General features: G+C 48.3%; 1 protein-coding gene across 1 annotated transcript; it reads right to left on the reverse strand.

Annotated features, from left to right (window-relative positions):
- Positions 1-1,160: 1,160 nt before the first annotated feature.
- GP2 (glycoprotein 2) lies at positions 1,161-15,871 on the reverse strand. The gene is made up of 11 exons (XM_072942090.1): positions 15,793-15,871; positions 13,156-13,596; positions 12,306-12,317; positions 11,799-11,897; positions 10,458-10,675; positions 9,819-9,967; positions 8,422-8,667; positions 7,337-7,499; positions 6,298-6,382; positions 4,849-4,881; positions 1,161-1,566 (listed from the first exon to the last, which is right to left on the reverse strand). Exons 1-11 carry the CDS (start codon positions 15,866-15,868, stop codon positions 1,508-1,510), a joined length of 1,581 nt encoding a protein of 526 aa, XP_072798191.1. The 5' UTR covers positions 15,869-15,871; the 3' UTR covers positions 1,161-1,507.
- Between the last annotated feature and the right edge of the window lie 4,217 nt (positions 15,872-20,088).

The raw sequence follows: 20,088 nt of genomic DNA on the forward strand, positions 1-20,088 counted from the left end.
TGTCCATCCAAGGAACATCCTCATTCATCCGAGACCTGTCCCGTCAGGTTGGCCCCGTTGCCTATGTCGGTGCCAGGGGAGCCCATTCACCGGGCCTCAATGATTGGACCAGGGGAAGCACTCAGATCCAAGCAGGGAATTGCATGATCCCTGTGCAATTTGGATGTGGGATACTGAGATATCAGACAGTCTCGGTGGTCCCTGAATTAAGAAGTGATGTGATGCTGCAGTGTCCATAGTTAATCAAGGATGATGAATGAACAGGAGAAGCTAGGTTCACAGAGAGAGGGGGCAATGAAGGGGACACACAAAGATAGGCAGATGTCAGTGCGGTGTGGCTTCAGGAAGAGTGAAAGATGGAAGGACAGACAAACTTGATTTCTCGTGGTTTTCCTTGTGCAGCCGGGTCCTTGGTTTTTGTGCTCCTGTAACCTTATAACTAATTCCCTTTTGGCCTGAGTCCGCTGGAGTGGGTTTCTGTTTCTTGCAACCACACCATCTCTGAACAACACCGCACTTTGGAAAGCCTCCTCCTGGCAGATAAACAGGCTCTGCCTCAGGTGGTCTGGCCCAGATCCCGTCATCTTCCCTGAGGCCAGCGTGGAGGGGTCTTATGCATAGCTGTGGGGAGGGGACACACTCCATATCTGTGGCATCTTTGTGGAGTGCTTTGTGAGGATTCATTAAAGGTTTCCAGAAGGGGACTTGACCCATCTCCCAGGCTCTGCTGCTATATCCTCGGGGCAGAGTCGATGCCTTGTTTTATGCTGGGCCTGCCTGCTTAAGCCTTCAGAGCTAGCGCGTCACTGTTTACAGCTAGAGATGTGCTCTGGGGTGACAGCATCTCTGAACCGAATCGAGCAGTTCTTCCAGCATCCAGGTCCCAGGGGTGGGGATTTATGTATCTCTGGGCATGTCAGAGCGTGTCTGTGGTGTGGCAGGGGTCAGGGGAGCTATGGGTCTCCAAAAGTGGCCCCTTTATCCCGTGTCCCCATGGCAATTGTTGAGACCATGATGGAAATACATCAGAGGAAGCGGGATGAAAGCAAACGTCAGCCTGTTCAATTCAGCAGCAGCCAGAGCAGGGGGTGCTTGGGAAGGCCGTGGGAGGTACCTCTTTTCCAAGCTCCTCCCCTCCCCCTCCCCCTCCCCCCGCTGACTTGGCCCCTCTTCCCTGACGTTATAAACAGGTGCTATGCTTCTGGTAAAGGCTGGAGCCACAGAGGCACCAAACAAATTTGCTTTCGAGATCCTGCTAATGAATGAGCCAGGCCAGGCCAGGCGCCAGGGGGCCCCCACCATGAGAAAAGGAGGAATGCAAAGGCACTGAGAATGCTAACAAGGGCAAGCTCTTCTTTTTCCCCCCAGACCTAGCCTGGCCTGGAGTCTGTTAACACCAAGACCATCTACGTTGATTGGAGAGAGATCCAGCAGAGTTGAAAAGTGACTGGAAGCCATCGTTAGAGGGAAGAACATGAGCTTCAGGGCCGGGTGCCCAGCTGAGCTCTCAGAAGAGCCCAGCCAGGAGCAGAGGGAGGAGAAGCATGGGCCAGGCCACCAGGAACCCTGGAACGGGAGAGAGATGGCTGTCAGGTGCTGGGCTTCGGAACTCAGCAGCCAAAGTGAGGCGGCCTCCTTATCCTCTGCCTTCCGAGGATGACAAAGGCCGAATAGCCTTACTATCTATTCTGGGTTGCAGCCCCTGGGAGGCGGCAAAGGGGTCACGTCATAGAGACAAGGATGTCTAACCACCAAACACCTCTTCATTTTCCTCTGGACACACTCACAGGTACTCTCCCCCGCCTCCTTTGCAGGTAGGTGGGACCATATGGCTGAATCAGGCCAGAGGAATGTGGGTAGATACCACGTATGCCACTTCTAGGTCTGGTCCTTAAACCCTCCTATGTAATTCCCCCTGCCCCCTCATTCATCATCTAGGCACCAGATGCCAAGCACCCAGAAGAGAACTTGCAGGGGATAGTGGAGTTGCCAGAAGTTACCAGAAGGTAGGAACCCGAGTCCTAATGACCATATCCTCCAGTGATTTCATGTGAAACAAACTGTTGCATAAAAAGCACAGAAACTTGGGGACTGTTTGTTACAGCAGCTAGCATTACTCACTCTGACTAATACTAACGAGGCAGAAAGACACAGAGGTTAAAAAGTACTACCTCAGAGGCCTGACTACTTATCTTAGAATCCCAGCTCTGCAACTAGTTGTGCAGGCCCAGGCAAGTTACTGAACCTCTCTGTGCCTGAGTTTCCCTGCATGCAAAATAGAAACATTACTAGCAGCTATTACCTCATGAGATTTTTGTAAGGCTTAAGCGAGTGAATTCATAGCAAGCATTTAGAACAGTGTCTGGCACACAGTAAACACCATATAAGTATTGGTTTTGAAAACTGGACTCTAAGATCTGGGAGGCTGGAATCATATTTCTTCTGAATATCACTGCATTCTCAGGATTAATGAAGGACAGGTGTCCTGGATCATAGCTGCCTTGTACTGGAGGATCTGGGAGAGGCATGTGACCCAATGCCCCCACACAAAGGGATTGTAACATCTCCCCATCCCCTAAATTTCAAAATAAACTGCTGATATCTCTAGGAGGGAGAGGAAGAAGAATACTATAATTTTCAGAAGCATATGAGTGTGTGACAGCCAGTTTATAATTATGGAACATAGGCTGATATTCAGTTAATTCTAAAACATCAGAAACGGTGTGTGAGTCAGCAAAGAACGAAAACCACAGGCGCCCTCTTGTGGTAGTCTGCTACCACATCAGATGAATTTCCTCCTTTTCCAGAAGGCTCCAGAATCCACCACCCACCAAGAAATTAGTCAATTTGGCAAACATTACTGCGTAGCCAGGCTGCTCCAGGCCCTGTGCTAACCTGAAGGACCGGAATAAATGAACGAGACTTGAGGCCCCGGCTCTGAAGTTTCCTCTAGCCTGAGCTCTAAACCCCGTCTCCGATGAACACTGCTTTTCTGATCATTGTCTGAATATCAGCATCGAGCTTGGCTAGGACATCTTAAGCTTATTTGGAAACTTTTAGACGGTCATCTAGTTGGAGATTTGAGGATGGGTAGAACTTTTTCCTGTCCAGGTTCACCAAAATACGTCATTTTGGCGGGTAGTAAAATCTTAATAACATTAATTTCCCTTTGATCCAAAATACCTCTCTTAGATTTGTCTCTTTGTTGAACTCCAATTCATCCATCAAAACCCCATTCAGATGTTACCACCTGCTGAGAGTCTCCCCTGACTTATCTGATACAGTCAGTTACTCTTCTGTGTCTCCCATCTACACTGTCTACTTGCTTGTGACTTATTTGCTTACACGCTTATCTCATTTTTGCAATCATTGTTCATTCTGCCTACAGGCTTATTTCTTGAATATATGCACACCTGGCTCCCTTTTCTCCTTTAGTCTAAATAGCACCTCTTTTGAAAATTTTTCTGATCACTTATCCATTCCAATATTCATTCTTCCTTCCTATCTTGTTCGTAGAACCATTAAGCATTGGTTGGACACATGACAACCTAGGATACAGACTACATTTCCCAACTTCCTTTGTAGCCAGGTATAGCCATGTGACTAAGCACTGGCCAATGAGGTATAAACGAAGCTATAAGGTGTCAGCTTCTGGGAATGTTCCCTAACAGTCATCGACTTCTTCCATGTTCCCTCCATCCTGAAGCCTAGATATGAAGGTTGGTGCTCTGGCTGCCATGTTGGGCCCTAAAGATGATGGCCACACCTTAAAGATGATAGAGGGGTGGGCTGGAAGGAGCTTGGATTCTCTTTTTTTTTTTTTTTTTTGGAGAACCCAATCCCAACTAAAATGTGTGACATCAGTGATTCCTGCCACAAGGTGGCAAAGTAATTGCTAAAAATGTCACCAATGAGTGACATAAGAGAAAGTTCCGGTTGAGGGAGGAATTGGCCAGTGCAATGATTCAGGCCTTGTAAATACAGGGGAAATGGAATTGGTTAATTATTACTGCTTTTAGTAAGGCCCTACTGCAGAAGGATTTGAAACCGAGGCGTTTTCATTGTTAGGGCCACGTGAGTGCGCCAGGGGTCTGTCTGGGAGCTGGCTTACGAGAGGCCCTTATTTCCTGCAGTTGGAGGATGGATACAGTGGAGGAGCAAATTTGGGCTCTGATATAGTTGCTGAGCTTAAAAGATGGCTGAATGCTCTGTCAAGGCAGCTCTGCTACGATGTCAGAGACCAGTTGGAAAAACCTGGGGAAACATGGGATGGGAGCATCTGGATCATGATTCTTCAGCCAGCCCTCAACCTTCCTCTCTTTATAGGAGCTAGCCTTGCCCTATCCATGACAACAGCCTGGATTCCTGACGATCTTAGAGCGCTGCCCTGCTGGCTCCGGGTTGCTTGCTTTTGGACTCCATTTATGTGCGTGAGAAATAAACCCTTGTATTATTTAAGGCGTTATTACCCGTGCTGGTAACTTTCTATCACATTACTCTCTTCTATTTCTAAGTTATCCTGTTAACTTTTTATTGTCTACTTCCCACCTGGAACATAATCTCCATGAGAGCAGGCACCTGGCCTGTCTTGTTCACCATTGTAACTTCAGTGCCTAGAACAATGCCTGGCCCATGGCAGGTTCTCAACAAGCACTTATCCAATGACTGGCTCTCCTGCTGCACTGTGAGTCTCTCTAGAGCCATTCTTGGGTCTGATTCATTTCAGTGTCTGCAGTTCTGGGTGCAGGGCCTGGCACATTAGAATACGCTAAATAAATATGCCTTGACTTGAAAAGAAGGAGAGTTGGAGGAGGAGGGCTGCGGGAAAGGCAGGGGGAAATGATATACCTGCAGTGCTGGGGGCTCCGTCCACGATGGCACCTGGAGACAAGAGCAGAAGGTGAGGGTTTCCTCAGTCACGCTCCGGTGATGGTGGCACTGTGGCCATGGCTGCTCCCAGTCCTCCGGACCTGGCCATCACAGCCACTGACAGTCCACATAGTGGAAGCATCTATCATCTAGCGGGTACCTTTCTAAACACGTTTTATGCATTTGAAACTTGGTCCTCTTAAAGATTTGTGAGGATTTTTTAAAGTCTATTTTTCTATATAGTGGCTAACATTTAATAACCTTTAATGAAAAAGAATTTGAAAACGAATATATGAATGTATTTGTATGAGTGGGACATTGTGCTTTGCACTAGAAATTGATACATTGTAATTGACTATACTTCAATAAAAATAATAAAACCTTAATTGAAAATTAAAATTAAAAAAAAGTAAAAGAAAGATTTGTGAGGAAATGTTCTTATCTCCATTTGACAGGTGAGAAGACTGAGGCTCAGCTATGTCTGCCAGCAAGTAGCAGAGCTTGGATTTGGAGCCCAGTCTGTCTGATTGCAAAGTGAAACTTCCTACCTGGCCCAGCTACCCTGTGACAACACATGAGGCTTCAAGTGGAGGGCCCAGCAAAGGCTCCCAGGAGAGCCTTCTTCACGTGACAGCCTCAGTTTACTCATCTGGAGAATGGAAGTGGACATAGTGCTTATGTCCTTAGGCTGTTGTGAGCATTCCATGTAATGATGCGTCTAAATGTGTTTTATAATATAATTATATTATAAATATAATTATCACTATTACTATTATTAATGTTACTGCATCTTAATTTCTCTAGAACAAGAAAAAATGCTTTCAAATTTTTTTGGACTTCTTGACTCCTCCATTCCAGGGGGAATAAAAACCATAAAGGTACTGCTAACCTGTGAGTTGGATGGAAGAAAATTTGAGAAGCAATTGGAAAGCTTCCCCAATATCGTATCACAGAACACTGTAAGTGGCTTTTGAGAAACACAGTCATTCTCCAGAAGACAAAGTTGAGTTAGGACTTAGACTTCACCCCAGAGGGACTGAGTTATGGGGAGTTGGCAGGAGGAATAAAGAAAAGGACACAGGCTTTGGAATCTGACCGAGCTGGGTTCAGTGCTAACTCCAGCTGCTCATGAGTCAGACGACCTTGGATGAGTCACTTAATCTCCCTGAGCTTCAGATTCTCACCTGTAAAATGGCTTAAGTGAGTCAGCACATGCTGCGAGCTTAGCCTGGTCTCTAGCTCACAGAAGGCCCAGCACTTGTGGCAAATGTAACCATCATTCCCCAAAGCTCCTCCTGGGAAAGGTGCATTCACCAGTGGGGGTACACTGAGGAGGTAGAACAGGTCCTAGCTTGTTAGGCTGGTGATCCCTGGCATCCGCAGTTGCACTCGGCCAGCTGGCGTTGTCACCAGGACTTGACCACTTACCTCTCCGAGTGATGGGTCCCAGATCTAGAACCTGGGCTGAGTCGATAGCCACTAATTCACTGCGGCGTTGACTTCTTGAGCAAGACTGTGGGGATGGAGAATTCTCATTATATCAGAATGGAAAGGCACGGCTCCTGGTTCCTCTCCAGACCGCTCCTGCAACAGGCAGCTCTGGCCCAAGAATGCCCCTCCCCTCCCCTCCACCATGTGATACTAACTCTGATGCTCGGTTTCTCACTGTCATGTCAAGCGAACCTGGGTTTGGATCGCCTCTCCTCTCCTTTAGCTGTCTAACTTGGAACTACTTGGAACTACATCTCTCCACTATTGTTAAATAATATCTTCCTGGTTGGGACGGTTCAAAGGAAGTATGTCTATATCACACTGGCACACAGTAAGCACTCAGTGAATGCCAGCTCTTAGCAGGCAGTACCAATCTGGGTTAAGAGCATGGGCACTGTGGCCCCATCTCAGCCAGGGCACACCCTAGTTCTGACACTTTCTAGCTGTGTGGTCCTTGGACAAGGGACCTCTCTGAGTCTCAGTTTCCTCGTCTGTACAATGGGTTGATAAAAGAATCTCCTTAAAGGGTTGTTGTGAGGATTAAATTAGATAAGGCATATAGCAGTTTTAGTACAGTGCTTGACACAGAGTAAGCACACAAAAAAGTCAACTATTATTAAAATTATTTAAACTAGGTCTTATGCCAAAGAAACCTAGTGGACAGGCCCTTTCATCTGATCTCCTTCCTGAGGATGCAACAATTCTTTATGCATGGGCCTTCGGAGGCTTAAAGTCCATTCATTCACCCTTCTTTCTTCCCTCTCTTCCATCCATCCACCCATCTATCCATCTGTGCATTTCTTCATCCACCTAACTTTCTCTCCCTTTCTCCCTTCCTTCCTCCTTTTCTCTTTCCTTCCCTCCCTCCCTCCCTTCTTTCAATCCATCCATGATTCCAATAAATACATATGGAGAGCCTACTAGGTACCAGGTCCTATGTCCGGCACTGAATGGTGCAGTCCAAAGAGATACTCACCGGTTCACACTGTTCTTTAAGGGAATCACAGAGAGAAACTTCACAGTGCAGGAAAACCAGGTCATAATTTCCAGCAAACATGAACATCTGAACTGAGAACCGGCTTTCCGAAGACACCCCATTCTCCTCCACGTTGATCGTGGCATCATATTGATTTGGGCAGCTGGGGGTGGGGCGACAAGGGCAGGAGGCTAACTTCTAGAATAACTTAGGGGGCCTGAGGCCCTTGGCTACGTCTTTAATCTGCATCCAGTATAGAAACAGCATTGGAGGTTTTTATCATGTTCACAGGATGCTGGGGGTGGTTAGCTCCCCTGCCCAGATTTTCTCCATCCCAACAATATTGATTTTATTCCTCCAATGTTCCTCCATGATGCTACCCATAAGCCCACACGCTTTAGGTTTCCAGGAGCACAGTCCTTGGCGTGAGATGGACAGATTTCAAATAGCAACCCGACCCATTTTCTAACTAAGGGATCATGAGCATCACTTAATCTTACTGAACTTCATTCGTATTATCTGTAAAGTAGAGACAGGAATAAGCATTTCCTAGACATGATGGGAGAACTTAATGAGATAATCCGTGTATTCTGCTTGGCACATAGCTAAACTCAGTGACAAATATTAACTAGCATTATCACCACAGTTTGAATCATGCTCTATAAATATGCATTTCCCTTTGTTTTTGCCAGTTCACTGTATCCAATATTTTGTCCTATGACACTTATGCTAGCTTCCATGTTGATTAGTCAGTGTTAACGTGTGTGTAATAGTTTATCATTACTTAATAAATCCCCTGTTTTTGAACTATGAACCTATTGCCAAAGTTGTAAAAGATACTGAAATGAAAAACAATTGGCTTTTCTTTACCTTGCCCATGTATTTCTGTATTAATGCTTTAGGCTAAAATTTCAGGAATGATATTCCTGGGTCAAAAAGGTAAGGTCATGATATATGATACCAAATTATTCTCCAAAAGAGGCAAGCCAGTTTACACAACTGCCAGGCAGGGATGAGGGGATCTTTCCCCTCCACTCCAGATCTCATTTAGGCCAAAAGATAACCCCAGATTGTCCGATACCCACCCGTTTTGGATGATGAAATATCTCACGGGGTCATTCTTGTCTCCAGTGGGCGTGGCATAGCAGTTCCTCAACACCAGGTTAAACCGGGAGGTGTCCCCTCTCACCAGGGTGGCACCCACATAGAGCATGGATTCAACAGACAGCACGACTGCTGACCCTTCATAAGGAGACGTGTAGCTCTGGTCTTGGAAGAGGGCCATCTGGACAATGAACTCTCCCTCCCCGTCCACACTGATGTTCAGGGAACTGAGAACAGAAAAACCACAAGAGTGGACCGGTGAGAACAAAGTCAATTGGGTCCGCCACTTGCGTAAGGTTATGAAGTCAAAGGCACAACAGTGGTTCCCAAATGAACCATTCAATCGCTCATTTAAGTCAACATTTACTATCTTCTAGGCACTAAACTTGACAAACAGGTGAGTCTGGCTCCAGGATTTCTACCAAACCTGCCCTGCATCGGAGATTCACTCAAAGAACACCTCTGTCTTCTCATCCATGGAACAGGATTGGGACCAGCCCTGTGGGTTCACAATTTTTAGCAGCAGATCTCTTCCCTCCACCCCATAATCTTCAGTGAAACAGCAATTGTACAATGAGATAAATATATTGGTTTCATTTTTTATGAATCTTGGGCCCTGACACAACGCAGTCTGAAAACTAGAAATTGAACTAGAAAATGTCTAATCCTTATCCTGCCCTTCTGTGAGCCCAGGAGGCAGTAAGGGATGGGAGGGGCACCCTGGGTTTCTGATAGTCCCAGAAAGTCTCCTGGCAAGAATGCTGAGGAATTTATTCAAAAGGGCTGCATTCTAGGCACAGTGATACTGCAGTGAACTAAACAGATTAAAGCCCCGTGCCCAAGTGGAATTCCACCCAAGTTGCTACTTGGTTCGTTTTTCTGGTGAATTAGGGGTGCTGTTTATCCAATCAAAACTGATGTGGCTTAAGTCCCAGATCTGCAGGGATGTGGGCTTTCCTGCCCTCACCTTTCCTCCCCAAACAAGATTAGCTGAGGGACCCTCGCTCCCTGTTCCCACAGCACCCCGTGCTTCCCCTACACTGCATTCATCTCACTTGCAAATAATTATTGACATAATTAGTTGTTTAGTGCCTTTCTTCCTCAAGATAAATGAAATTGTCATGCATTTCTGTTCCCTAGCACATTTAATTAACACTGTTTCATGTTGCTGCATTGCTTCCTAGTAATAATGTTTAACATCCACAAAATATTCTATGCCTGCCTTGTTCACGTTGAACATCCTAATACCTTATCAACAAATGTTTGTGGAATGAGCAAGCAAATGAACAGAAGCTCCTGAAGGAGGTGGGTGATAAGATGTGGGTGAAGTGTGACTGAGGTCAGGGTTATGGGCCAAACGGGGGGGTCAGTGCCGTACCTTACAATGGGCTGCAGGGCAGTTTGGAGGCTGACTTTCATGTCCAGCGGGTAGGCACACTGGAAGCTGATGCTCAGGATGGTGTCTCTGATGATGAAATCGTTGACCACGGAGAGGGTGTTTTTGTAGATGGCGTGGGTTTGGTTTCTCTTTGGCATAAAAAGAGGATCACGTGTAGGTTTACGTGGATGCGGGAACAGGTGTATCTGAACTCAGGTCTGAGTGCCTCCAGAGTGGCAGCTCTTAATCACTTGGAACCTTGCCCCCTGATCCCAATGAGAAAATAAGCCTCCTCCCCTAGTGGCACTGACACTTCATGGGAAGGAGAGCGAGGACCCCAGATCAAAAACTAGGACGGTAAATTGTTAACCCTTGGGAAGAGTCAGGAACCTCCACGCTTGCTCCTCTATGAACCCCACCCACATCATCCCTCAGCAAGACAGTCATAATCATGGCTTACATTCGCCGAGCTCAAGCATCAGAAGGCGTCTACGCTCTTTACACGGATAAACACATGTGATCTCACATACCCCTAGAGGCCCATGGAGGCTAAGTGACTCGCCCGAGGTCTCACAGCTACTAATGTAGCACAACAGCCCAACTCCCAGAATCTGGCAGCAGGGGGCAAGCACCGCTCACCTCCAGAACGTTTCCGCAGGCCCCAGCCTTGGTGGGGCTGGTCACGGATATCCAGTTCCTCTCCTCTCTCTGCATGGTGCTGCTGCAGTTCGAGGTCCGATCCTGCAGGTAGGCACTGACCTCGTCCTCGAACCCCAGGCCTCCCAGCACGCACTTGTCCAGTGACACCTTCATCTCGCTGGCCCCACAGTCCAGCTGAGGCTGCAAACTGTAGACATCTGGAAAGTCGAGGGGAAGGCAAGTGGAGTGGACAGGAGTCTGGAAGCCCTTTGGTAGAGCCACCAAGCCCACTGGGAGGCTAGGAGATTAGCAGGGGCCTGGGGCCCATGTGGGATTCACACCCAGGCTTGCAGAGGACAAGGTGAGCAAGGACAGTCCGGTCCACGATTTCCAAGCATGCTGTGTGCAGGCTTGGTGAAGGCTTTGTGTCTGGTTCTTGTTGGGGCCCAGAGCAGACCACCCCAAAACATGCCTAAAGGCATATTGATTATTTTGAGTTAAAGTTACTTAAGAAATGGCTAATGCAACACTTTGACCCTCCTCTCTGTCTCCTTGAAAGTGGGAAATCCATCTCCCATATGAAAGGCACACTCTGTGCATCTGGAGGTGGAAGCACACCCTTGTCGCCAGAGACAGGGGACTCGGGCTCCTTCTTGCCCCCCTGAGCAGGAAAGCACACCTGAGCTGAAAGCAAGAGTCAGAGGCCCTTGTTCGTGTCCAGGAGGGAAGGAGGTGATCTCCGTGGGACGCTCGTCTGTGGCATTCCTACCCACGGGACATCTGCCTGTGCTTGCTTACCTCCTGCGATGTGAACATCATCTCCAGAGCTTGCCCATGTGGGCTGCTCTGAATGAATTCTCATAAAAGCCCCGTATGGTAGGTATTTTTAATTTTTAATCTCATCCCCATTTTACAGATGAGGACATTCAGGCTCAGAGAGGGGAGATAGCTTGTCCCGGCCCCAGAGCTACTACCTAGCAGATTCAGGACAGGCACAGGACCCTTCCCCTGTCCCTCACACGCAGATCCCACAGATGTCTGATCGCAACTTCCACACTTGCCGAGTTCTCATCCTCGGTATCTTTGTCCCTTGTGGGTCAAGACCACTCATTCCAAGGCCACTTCCTGAGGCCATGGTCCAGCAGCTGACCTGGGAATTTGTTCCATTCCTGCCCTCAATCCTTGCAAACCCACTGGCTTCAAGCACTCACATTCCCTGACCTCAGTTCCGTCCCCACTGACTCTGATCCACACCTTGTCCCAACCCTATGAAGCTCCCTCCCTCATGCCCTGACCGCTTAGGTCAGCCCCCACCAGCCCTGCCCCTGCCCAGCCGCTCACCAGAAATGTTGAGGTCCTTTCTGCAGAAGCAGTCCCAGGTGTCCTCGACAAGAAGGCACTCCTCCTCAGAGCGGCAGGTCTTGTCACACGGGGGCGGGGGCGTAGGCGTGGGGGGGGGCGAGGGTGTGGTCGTGGGCACCGGCGTGGTCGTGGGCGCAGTTGTGGGCGAGGGCGTGGTCGTGGGCGCAGGCGTGGTAGTGGGCGAGGGCGGGGGCGGGGGCGTGGGCGTGGTCGTGGGTGGGGGCGGGGGTGCGGGCGTGGTCGTGGGCGGGGGCGTGTACGTGGTCGTGGGTGGGGGCGGGGGCGAGGGCGTGGGCGTGGGCGCAGGCGTGGTAGTGGGCGAGGGCGGGGGCGTGGTCGTGGGTGGGGGTGGGGGTGCGGGCGTGGTCGTGGGCGGGGGCGTGGACGTGGTCGTGGGTGGGGGCGGGGGCGAGGGCGTGGTCGTGGGCGGGGGTGTGGTCGTGGGCGAGGGCGTGGTCGTGGGCGAGGGCGTGGTCGTGGGCGTGACAGTGGCAGGATCTGGGGTGAGGCGTGGAGGAAGAGGATAAGGATGCAGAGCACGGCAGACCGGAGGCCTTCAAAGCCAACTTTTGTCATTCTACGGGACACGAAGTCTTGCCTGAGGTCGTGCCGTACTTGGTGGAAGAATCAAGCCCCAAACTCGAATTTCATGAATCCCAGTCTAGTCAGGTGAGAACCCCAGAGCAGCCATCTTAGTGCTTGTTACAAGGCAGATGCTGTTTCCAGTACTTTCCACGCATCAGCTCATTCAGTTCCCATGGCAACCGCATGCGGTAGGGTCGCTTAATGGTTAAGCATCTGGATCGTGATGCTGGGGTGCTAGGTTCACATCTGGATCCACCACTTTCTAAATCTTGGATATTGGGGAACTGCTTAATCTCTCTGTCCCCCAGGCCTCTCGTCTAGACTAATTATATAGTATGTATCTTCTGAAGTTGGTGAGCAAATTAAATGAGTTAAAGGTTTAAAGTGCTTAGAGCTGGGACATGAATGCATTAGCCATTGTCCATGTTTTCAGGTCAGAAAACCAAAGCTAAGAGAGTTAAATTAAACTGCTCATTTGAAATCGAAATCTAAGTGAGTCCGAGTTCTAAATCTTGTGCTACGCACAGGGATAGATCTATCAGGAGATTTCACCTTTGAGTCTGAATTTCTGGCTTGACTTGAAATACTGGCAGCCCCGTGGGCAATATTCCCACTGGGCAGTAATTGGCTGGAGCTGAGCTGAAGCGGCTCTGCTTAGTCTCCCCTTGACCCGCTCCACTCACTCCACTGACCCCTGGGCCCTTCGCTGGGTGGCCCCGCCGCTGCCTCCAGGTGGGTCTCTGCCACTCACCTGTGCAGTATCCCAGATCACAATAGGGGGTGCCCTCCAACCGGTACACGTGGTACTCGCCCGGGCAGGCCTTCACCAGCACGTCAGTCTTCCAGAGGCAGCAGTTGCCGCTCCAGTGGGCACAGGCTGTGCGGTTGATGATGCCCTCCCCCAGGGTGGGGTGGGTGCCTTCCAGCCACATGGGAGCAGCCGTCTGGCACCGGAACACAGGGACGCAGTCCTCCGGCATCCTCACTCCTCCATTGCCCACAAAGCGGTACCAGCCGTGCTTGTCCATGTCACAGCTCTGCCCTTCCTCCGTGTTCTCCTTGCTTCGGAAAGGTTCGTCCAGGAGGGTGTAATTCTGGCAGGGGTCAAAACAGAGCTGGGTCTCTGAGGGGCCCAGGGATCCACAGTCCAAGTCCTTCTCATAGGAACGGGCGTTGGTGGGGTTTCCGGAACCTGGAGAGGAACGGTATGCTTGGATTTACGGAGGAACCCCAGAACCTGCAGGATTTTTATCCTTCTACACATCTGTCTGGGAAGGACTCAGGGCCCTAATGAGGACCAGAGGCACGCTATCCACTCTGTGTTAATTAAATATCAGCCTTCAACACCTTAGGGTCAGAATAATAATGAAGCCTTTGTGTGGAAATTTACAGGCACTGAGAACATCAGGGTCCCCACCCTGCACGATCTAGGGGGCATCATTCACGCTGAGCTTGGCAGGGGAGGCGGTGGGGGGGGTGCTGCCCTGGAGTTGTGCAGTGCTCCCCTGTGCAACCATACACTGCGGTCCTGCCTGACCAATATTTGTTTTTCTCATTATAAATGTAACATAGCCTCAAAGGTCGTTCAAATGAATAAAGTAGAAACAAAAGTTGTCATTTCTGCATACCATAAATTTGTTGTACAGTCTTCAGACCCTTTCTATGCATTTGTTTAAACACTTCAAAAAAAAATAAAAGTGGGTTTAATGCTATACAGTTTTTTTTCCACTTGTATTTTTTTTTTACTTAACATAAACATTTTTCCACTATCAGTAGATGAAGATCAAACATAAGATTTCTCAGCCTTGGCACTACTGAAGTTTGGGCTGGATAATTCCGTGTTAGGGGGCAGCCTTGTGCACTACAGGATGCCCAAAAGTTTCCTTAGGCTCTTACTAGATGCCAGTACTACCCTCCTCCCAAAGGGGTCGCCAGACATTGCCAATTGTCCCCTGAAAGCAAAATCATCCTTAAATGAGAGCACTAGTCTAATAGGACCATTTCTGATGTCTGATCTCATGGCTTTTGACAGAATCAGGGACTGTGATGTGCGAGGAGGCAGAGAAGTAAAGTGGGGGTGGGAGGGTGGGAGCAGAGGAAACCACAGGCTGGTCAGTCTGGGTTAAACCCAGCTCTGCACCTGCTGACTGGGTGACCTTGTCGTATGGTTCAACTCCCCTGAGACTCAATTGCAAAACAACAGCTGCAAGCTAGTGACTTCCAAACATTTTCCATTCTCATGCCGCAGGTCATGATGTTTGCCACACCTGTGTCCACCTATCCTGTTATTTATTTCATGGTTCTTTCAATGGTTCTCTTTATAAATTCATTGCACCCTAAGGAATGCTATCTCTGATACCATAGGTATGACGTGCTAGTTATATTTTTAATACCCACTGAAAAAAGTATATAGCTATCAAAATCTTCTTTAAGTTTGCAACTCACTCCCATAGTCATCTTGGGATACGCATACCCCTAAAGTTTTAAAGAATTGTGAGAAGATTAAATAAGATACTAGGTAAAAAATGCCAATCACAGTCCCTGGGTCCTAGGAGTTCAAACTAGTTCCCTTCTCTAGTTCTGGCGTGCTGAATAGTGTGAGTGCCTGAATGATGAATTAAGTGCAAGTACCAGGATCACATCACATTTCCTTTCTTTCTTTTTTCTGGATGCATAAGCCATTTAATAGGTGTGCGTGTCCCCAGCAGGGATGCACCGATTGCTAGGCTTCTGTCCGCCCGCATAAAGCTGGGGTCATGTTAGAGGGACTTTTTAGAAACAGAGATTTTTCAGGCCTTACTTATGTACATGCTTGTTTTAAGGCAAGAAATCACCACCCTTGTTACTCTTGGATTAGTTCCAAGGGAGGCCATGAGCTGAGTCCCTCCAGCCCCCCTCCACAGGGGACATGGGCAGAAATTTTCACCCTAGTGTTGAGCCTGAGAATCCTTCCTACAAGTATCTAAGATGCCCAGCCCATGGATCTCTGAAAGGACCATAGAGAGATCACGAAATCCAGTCCTTTCATTTTACAGATGAGCAACTTATTTGGAGGAAGGAGAGGCGCTTGCCAAAACAAGGCACAGAGTGACTGGGCAAATCGTGTCCTCATGAATCCGGGCTCTGGATCTACCCTGTATCTGGTCGTGAGAGGTTGTGCTAACTGGCTCCCACTGTCCTCCGAGGGAGCATTTCTCATCTGGCTCTTTGAGACACTGTGACTGGATTCCAGTTTCTCTCCTCTTGCTTCCCTTGACTTCTGGCTTCTGAATCTCCACTGTGGTCATGCCCCTGTCTCCCCACTGACCCTGAATCACCTTCTCTGCACTTCCCTGCTCACTCTCCAGCTATTGCAGGGCATCTGAGATCAGGTGAGCAGAGCACTTACCTCGCTGCTCTGTAGATGCCAGAGTCAGAACGCAGTAGGCCAAAGCCAGCCACAGGACGTAAGCCATCCTTTCCATGAGCTTCGTGGGTCACTCAGCAGCCTGCAGACCCTCCACGCAGTGGGGCGAAGGGAAAGACCCAGATATGATCAGCACCATAACTTGTACTAATCCCTTGCATACGTTAGCTCATTGAAGGCTCCGAAATACCCTCCAGGGAAGGTATTATTATTGTCCCCATTTTACCAATGAAGAACCTGAGACTCAGAGGAGACTAAACCCAGAGATATTTCCTAAGCCCCTCCTGTGTGCAAGCCCTGGGCTGGAAGTGAAAGAGCTTGCTCAGGCCCATGTTCTCAGAAATGCACCAATGACTTCCTCCCTTCCTTCGTGTTGCTTTAAAGCAGGCACGACTTGTGGAAAGCGGTGGTAAACAGGAGGAGGAGACTTGCCAAAGGGATGAGATTGACAGCAAGAAAACAAACAAAAAAAAAAAAAATCAAGCTTAGAGCCAGCCAGGACTGCAGAATGTCCTGGAAGATCTCAGGTCAGCTCCTACTCAGGTCAAGGTAGAGACTGTTGGAGATTGGGTGGAGGGGAGGGTTATGGTCCATGAATACCTGCAGACAAAAGGAACAGCTTCCCTTTCTGAGTTCAGTGCATCTGACACTGGGTTGCTCTTAGCCCAGAAGTGTCCTCTGTGTGTGCAGATTTCCGGGAGGGTGAGGCCACGTCAGACTGAGCCCATCGCTTGCTCCCACCACAGTGTCTGACACACAAGAGGTGCTCAATAACAGGCTGAGGGATGAATGAATAATAAATGGGGAGGGGGGCAGGTGGAAACATAGAGCTGTGAAGAGCCTGCCAACACTCCAACGAGTAACACTTCCTTTTCTGGGAAGCTCTTTTCTCAAATGGGAAAACCTTTGGATAACTTCTCACAGCCTCTGGAAGACTTCAGTTGGAGGGAGAGGTCTGTTTCATGTTAGGACAGAGCACCCAGGACAGGTAATTCCAAGAGGAGAGATCCCCAGTAGAGACCTGTCGTCCTGGTGGGGTGTCCAGAGTCAAGGGTGAGGGGGCATCTTTAGACCTGGAGCAGCCAGCAGGGGGCTGGAGTCATGACTGACCTGAACAAGGAGTGATATCTGGAGCCCTTGACAAGAACCAGGGTCCTTGCTGGCTTCTGAGAGCTTCCAGACTCAAACATCCCTAGCAAATCCTGTGGGCCAAGAGTCAGGGGAGGCCCCCAGGGTCAGGAGAGAGCCTGCTGGGGGTTGAAGCAGGACTTACCTTGGGGCGAGAACGCAGAGCATTCCTCCTGCTCTGGCCGTGGGAATGCCATTCTTTTATGGCAGTTTCCCACCCATGTGGCTCTCCACGATTGGTGCAGAGGGATGACCGGAGCGAACCTCCCAGGCAGGCGCCAGACTGGTTGGGCGCAGGTCAGATTTAGCACAAATAATGGTGAAAGAAGGCCCTTCGGCCACCACCACCCACAATGTAAACCCTTCGAGCAGTCTCTCCTTCATGAAACAGTTCTCTGTAAACAATAGCGTTATGTCCTGAATGCCGCACACGCTAGACACTCTGAGTGCTTTGCACCCATTACCTCTCACATTTCATCCTCACAATCAACCAGATTGTGGTGCCATATGGTTGGTGCCATATTTACTACCAGAAATCAAACGCTGATCAAAAGGAAGCTTAATATACAAGAGGAAGTGGAGAGAAATCAAACAGACACTTGTTTGCACAATGGATTTCCGATTATACCCTGTGTTCCTAGCTAATCACCTTAGCGCGCTTCTGCTTCTGTCTGGATGCCACTCAGCTAGAAGCCAGTTAGAGTAAGGGAATAAGTAAGGAAGGGGAAATGGGTGCTTCTCATTTTTGGCCCATAGAATCCACCCAACTTCATGTAGTCAATGTGGAGGAGGCTGGGAAGGGCCATCACACTTGACCTCAGTCAACTTTGTATCTCCTTTCCCTAGAAACTTATTAAACATATCCACCTCCGTCTTCTATTTCTTCCCCAACTTCTGATAAGGTGATCTTCCCCCTTTCCTAAGTCAGTTCCTCCATCCCTCTCTGACTTCTCCATTCTAGTCTGAGACATGTGGCTAAAACTGTCCTGCTAATGTCGCCTCTTAGGCAAGTCTACAGGGCATTTTTTTCTGGCGTCTTGTCAATGGATTTTTTTTTTTTTTTGCTGCTTCCTCCAGGCACTCTGCGTTTCCGTGACTCCTCTGTACCAGTTTTCTTGATTCCCTTCTGCCTATTTGGATATGCCTGCTCCATCATTGTCATTGTCATCATCCTCTTCCTCTAGCTGGTAGCTCCTGTTTTTCTTGTCACTCCACGTCCTCTCCCTGGGAGATGTCAAGTTATCTCATGGTTTCAAGTACTGTCTATAGGCTGGTGAGTTCCAAATCTGTGTCTGCATCCCTGCCTCTTCCCTTGAACTTTACATCCATCCATCCATCCAAGTGCCTGATGGACCTCTCTGCTTGGGCTTATGTGCTTGAGGCACCTTGAGCTTAGCAGGTCCAAATTTGAACTAACCAATTCCCCTAAGTCTCTCCCTCCACATTGCATAATCTGCCTTAATCAGTGGCACCACTGCTTACCTGGTCACCCAAGCTGAACACCTGGCTCCTTCCTTTCTCCCTCAGTCTCACATTTCCAGCAATCACCAATCTTTCAAGTAGTTCTTGAACCTGTCCTTTCTTCTTCATCCCTACTTCATCCACCTTAATTCAGGCCACCATCATCCCTTAAGAGGGTGATTTTTTTTAAACATCTCTATTGCAGTATGGTTCCTATACAGTAAACTGCACATATTTCAGATGTACAATTTGATGAATTTTGATACATGTATACACTCATGAAACCACCACCACAATCACGATAACTAACATTTCTGTCACTCCCCAAGAGGTGAAATTTTCAAATTCCTAATTTATCCCTTCCCACCCCCTTTAAGCCCTGGTAACCATAAGTTTGTTTTCTATGTCTGTGAGTCTGTTTCTGTTTTGTATATAAGGTCATTGGTGTCCTTTCTTTTTTCCAGATTCCACATATAAGGGATATCATATGGCATTTTTCTTTCCCTTTCTGGCTTACTTCACTTAGTATGACAATCTCTAGGTCCATCCATGTTGCTGCAAATGGCATTATTTTATTCCTTTTTATGGCTGAGTAGTATTCCATTGTGTATATATACCACATCTTTATCCAGTCATCTATTGATGGACATTTGGGTTGTTTCCATGTCTTAGCTATTGTAAATAGTGCTGCTGTGAACATTGGGGTGCAGGTGTATTTTTGAACTATATTTTTCTCCAGATACATGCCCAAGAGTGGGATTGCTGGATCATATAGTAAGTGAATTTTTAGTTTTTCAAGGAAACTTAGGAGGGTGATTTTAACAGCTGCCTTGTTTTCAGTCTTGTCTCCTTTGATTCTGTTATCTCCCTGCAGCCAGATGCCACAGTATCATGGCTCAGCGTGATGCTCCCCCTGCCTCCACAACTCCAGGCTTCCTGGGATCTGACCCTTGTTCGCAGCTCCTACGTCATCTACGGCTTTTCCCCACATACTATGCTGCAGCCTATCTGTGGGTCTCTGAGCTTTTCCCTCCTCCATACCTTTCCAGACACTATTCTCTCTGCCTGGATCACTCTGTCTCCAACCTCCTACTTCTTATTTACAGTCCCCTACTTCCAGGAAGTCTTTCCTAAACTCCACAGGCTTGCTGGTACTGCTCTTCTGTGCTCCTATGCCTCTCTGAGCTGATTACAATCACATTCAGTTACCTACTTATGTATCTGTCACCCTCCAAATGCTCTAAGATCTTTGTGGTCAGGGATCCTGTCTTTGAAGTTCTAATCAGCACCTAGTAGGACTTGTTGAGTAAACAAATGGACAGAGTCACAATAATGTATGCTCCAGACCCTCTCCTGTGAGTAATGCCTCAAACTTACAGTGTCCAAGTCAGTGAAAGCTTGGTGGAAAGACGCAAGTCTCTGCCTCAGGGCCTTTGCACTTGCTGTTCCCACTGCCTGCAATGTTCTTCCTCAGATATCTCCCTGATTCATTTTATTACTTCTCCCAGCTTCTGCTTATCAGAGAGACCTTCCCCAAGCATCCTAAAATAACACCCTCATCACCCTATCACCCTTGTTCTTCTCCCAAAGTGCTTACTACCACCTGATGTATCACACAGCTATTGTTTAAATGTATCCCCCTTTTAAACATAAGCTCCTTACCAGCGAGAGCTCTATTTTGATCACTGG

The sequence above is a fragment of the Vicugna pacos genome, chromosome 18 (assembly GCF_048564905.1).
Source record: "Vicugna pacos chromosome 18, VicPac4, whole genome shotgun sequence".
Lineage (NCBI taxonomy): Eukaryota > Metazoa > Chordata > Mammalia > Artiodactyla > Camelidae > Vicugna > Vicugna pacos.

What these genes read in the sequence shown, in the direction of transcription:
- GP2 (XM_072942090.1), bottom strand. Translation starts at nt 15,868, where the DNA reads ATGGAAAGGATGGCTTACGTCCTGTGGCTGGCTTTGGCCTACTGCGTT. An exon ending in GGGACCCATCACTCGGAGAG is followed by an intron (nt 4,882 to 6,297) that starts GTAAGTGGTCAA and finishes TCTTGTCTCCAG; the next exon opens with GTGCCATCGTGGACGGAGCC. An exon ending in CGGAGCCCCCAGCACTGCAG is followed by an intron (nt 1,567 to 4,848) that starts GTATATCATTTC and finishes CTCCCGTTCCAG; the next exon opens with GGTTCCTGGTGGCCTGGCCC.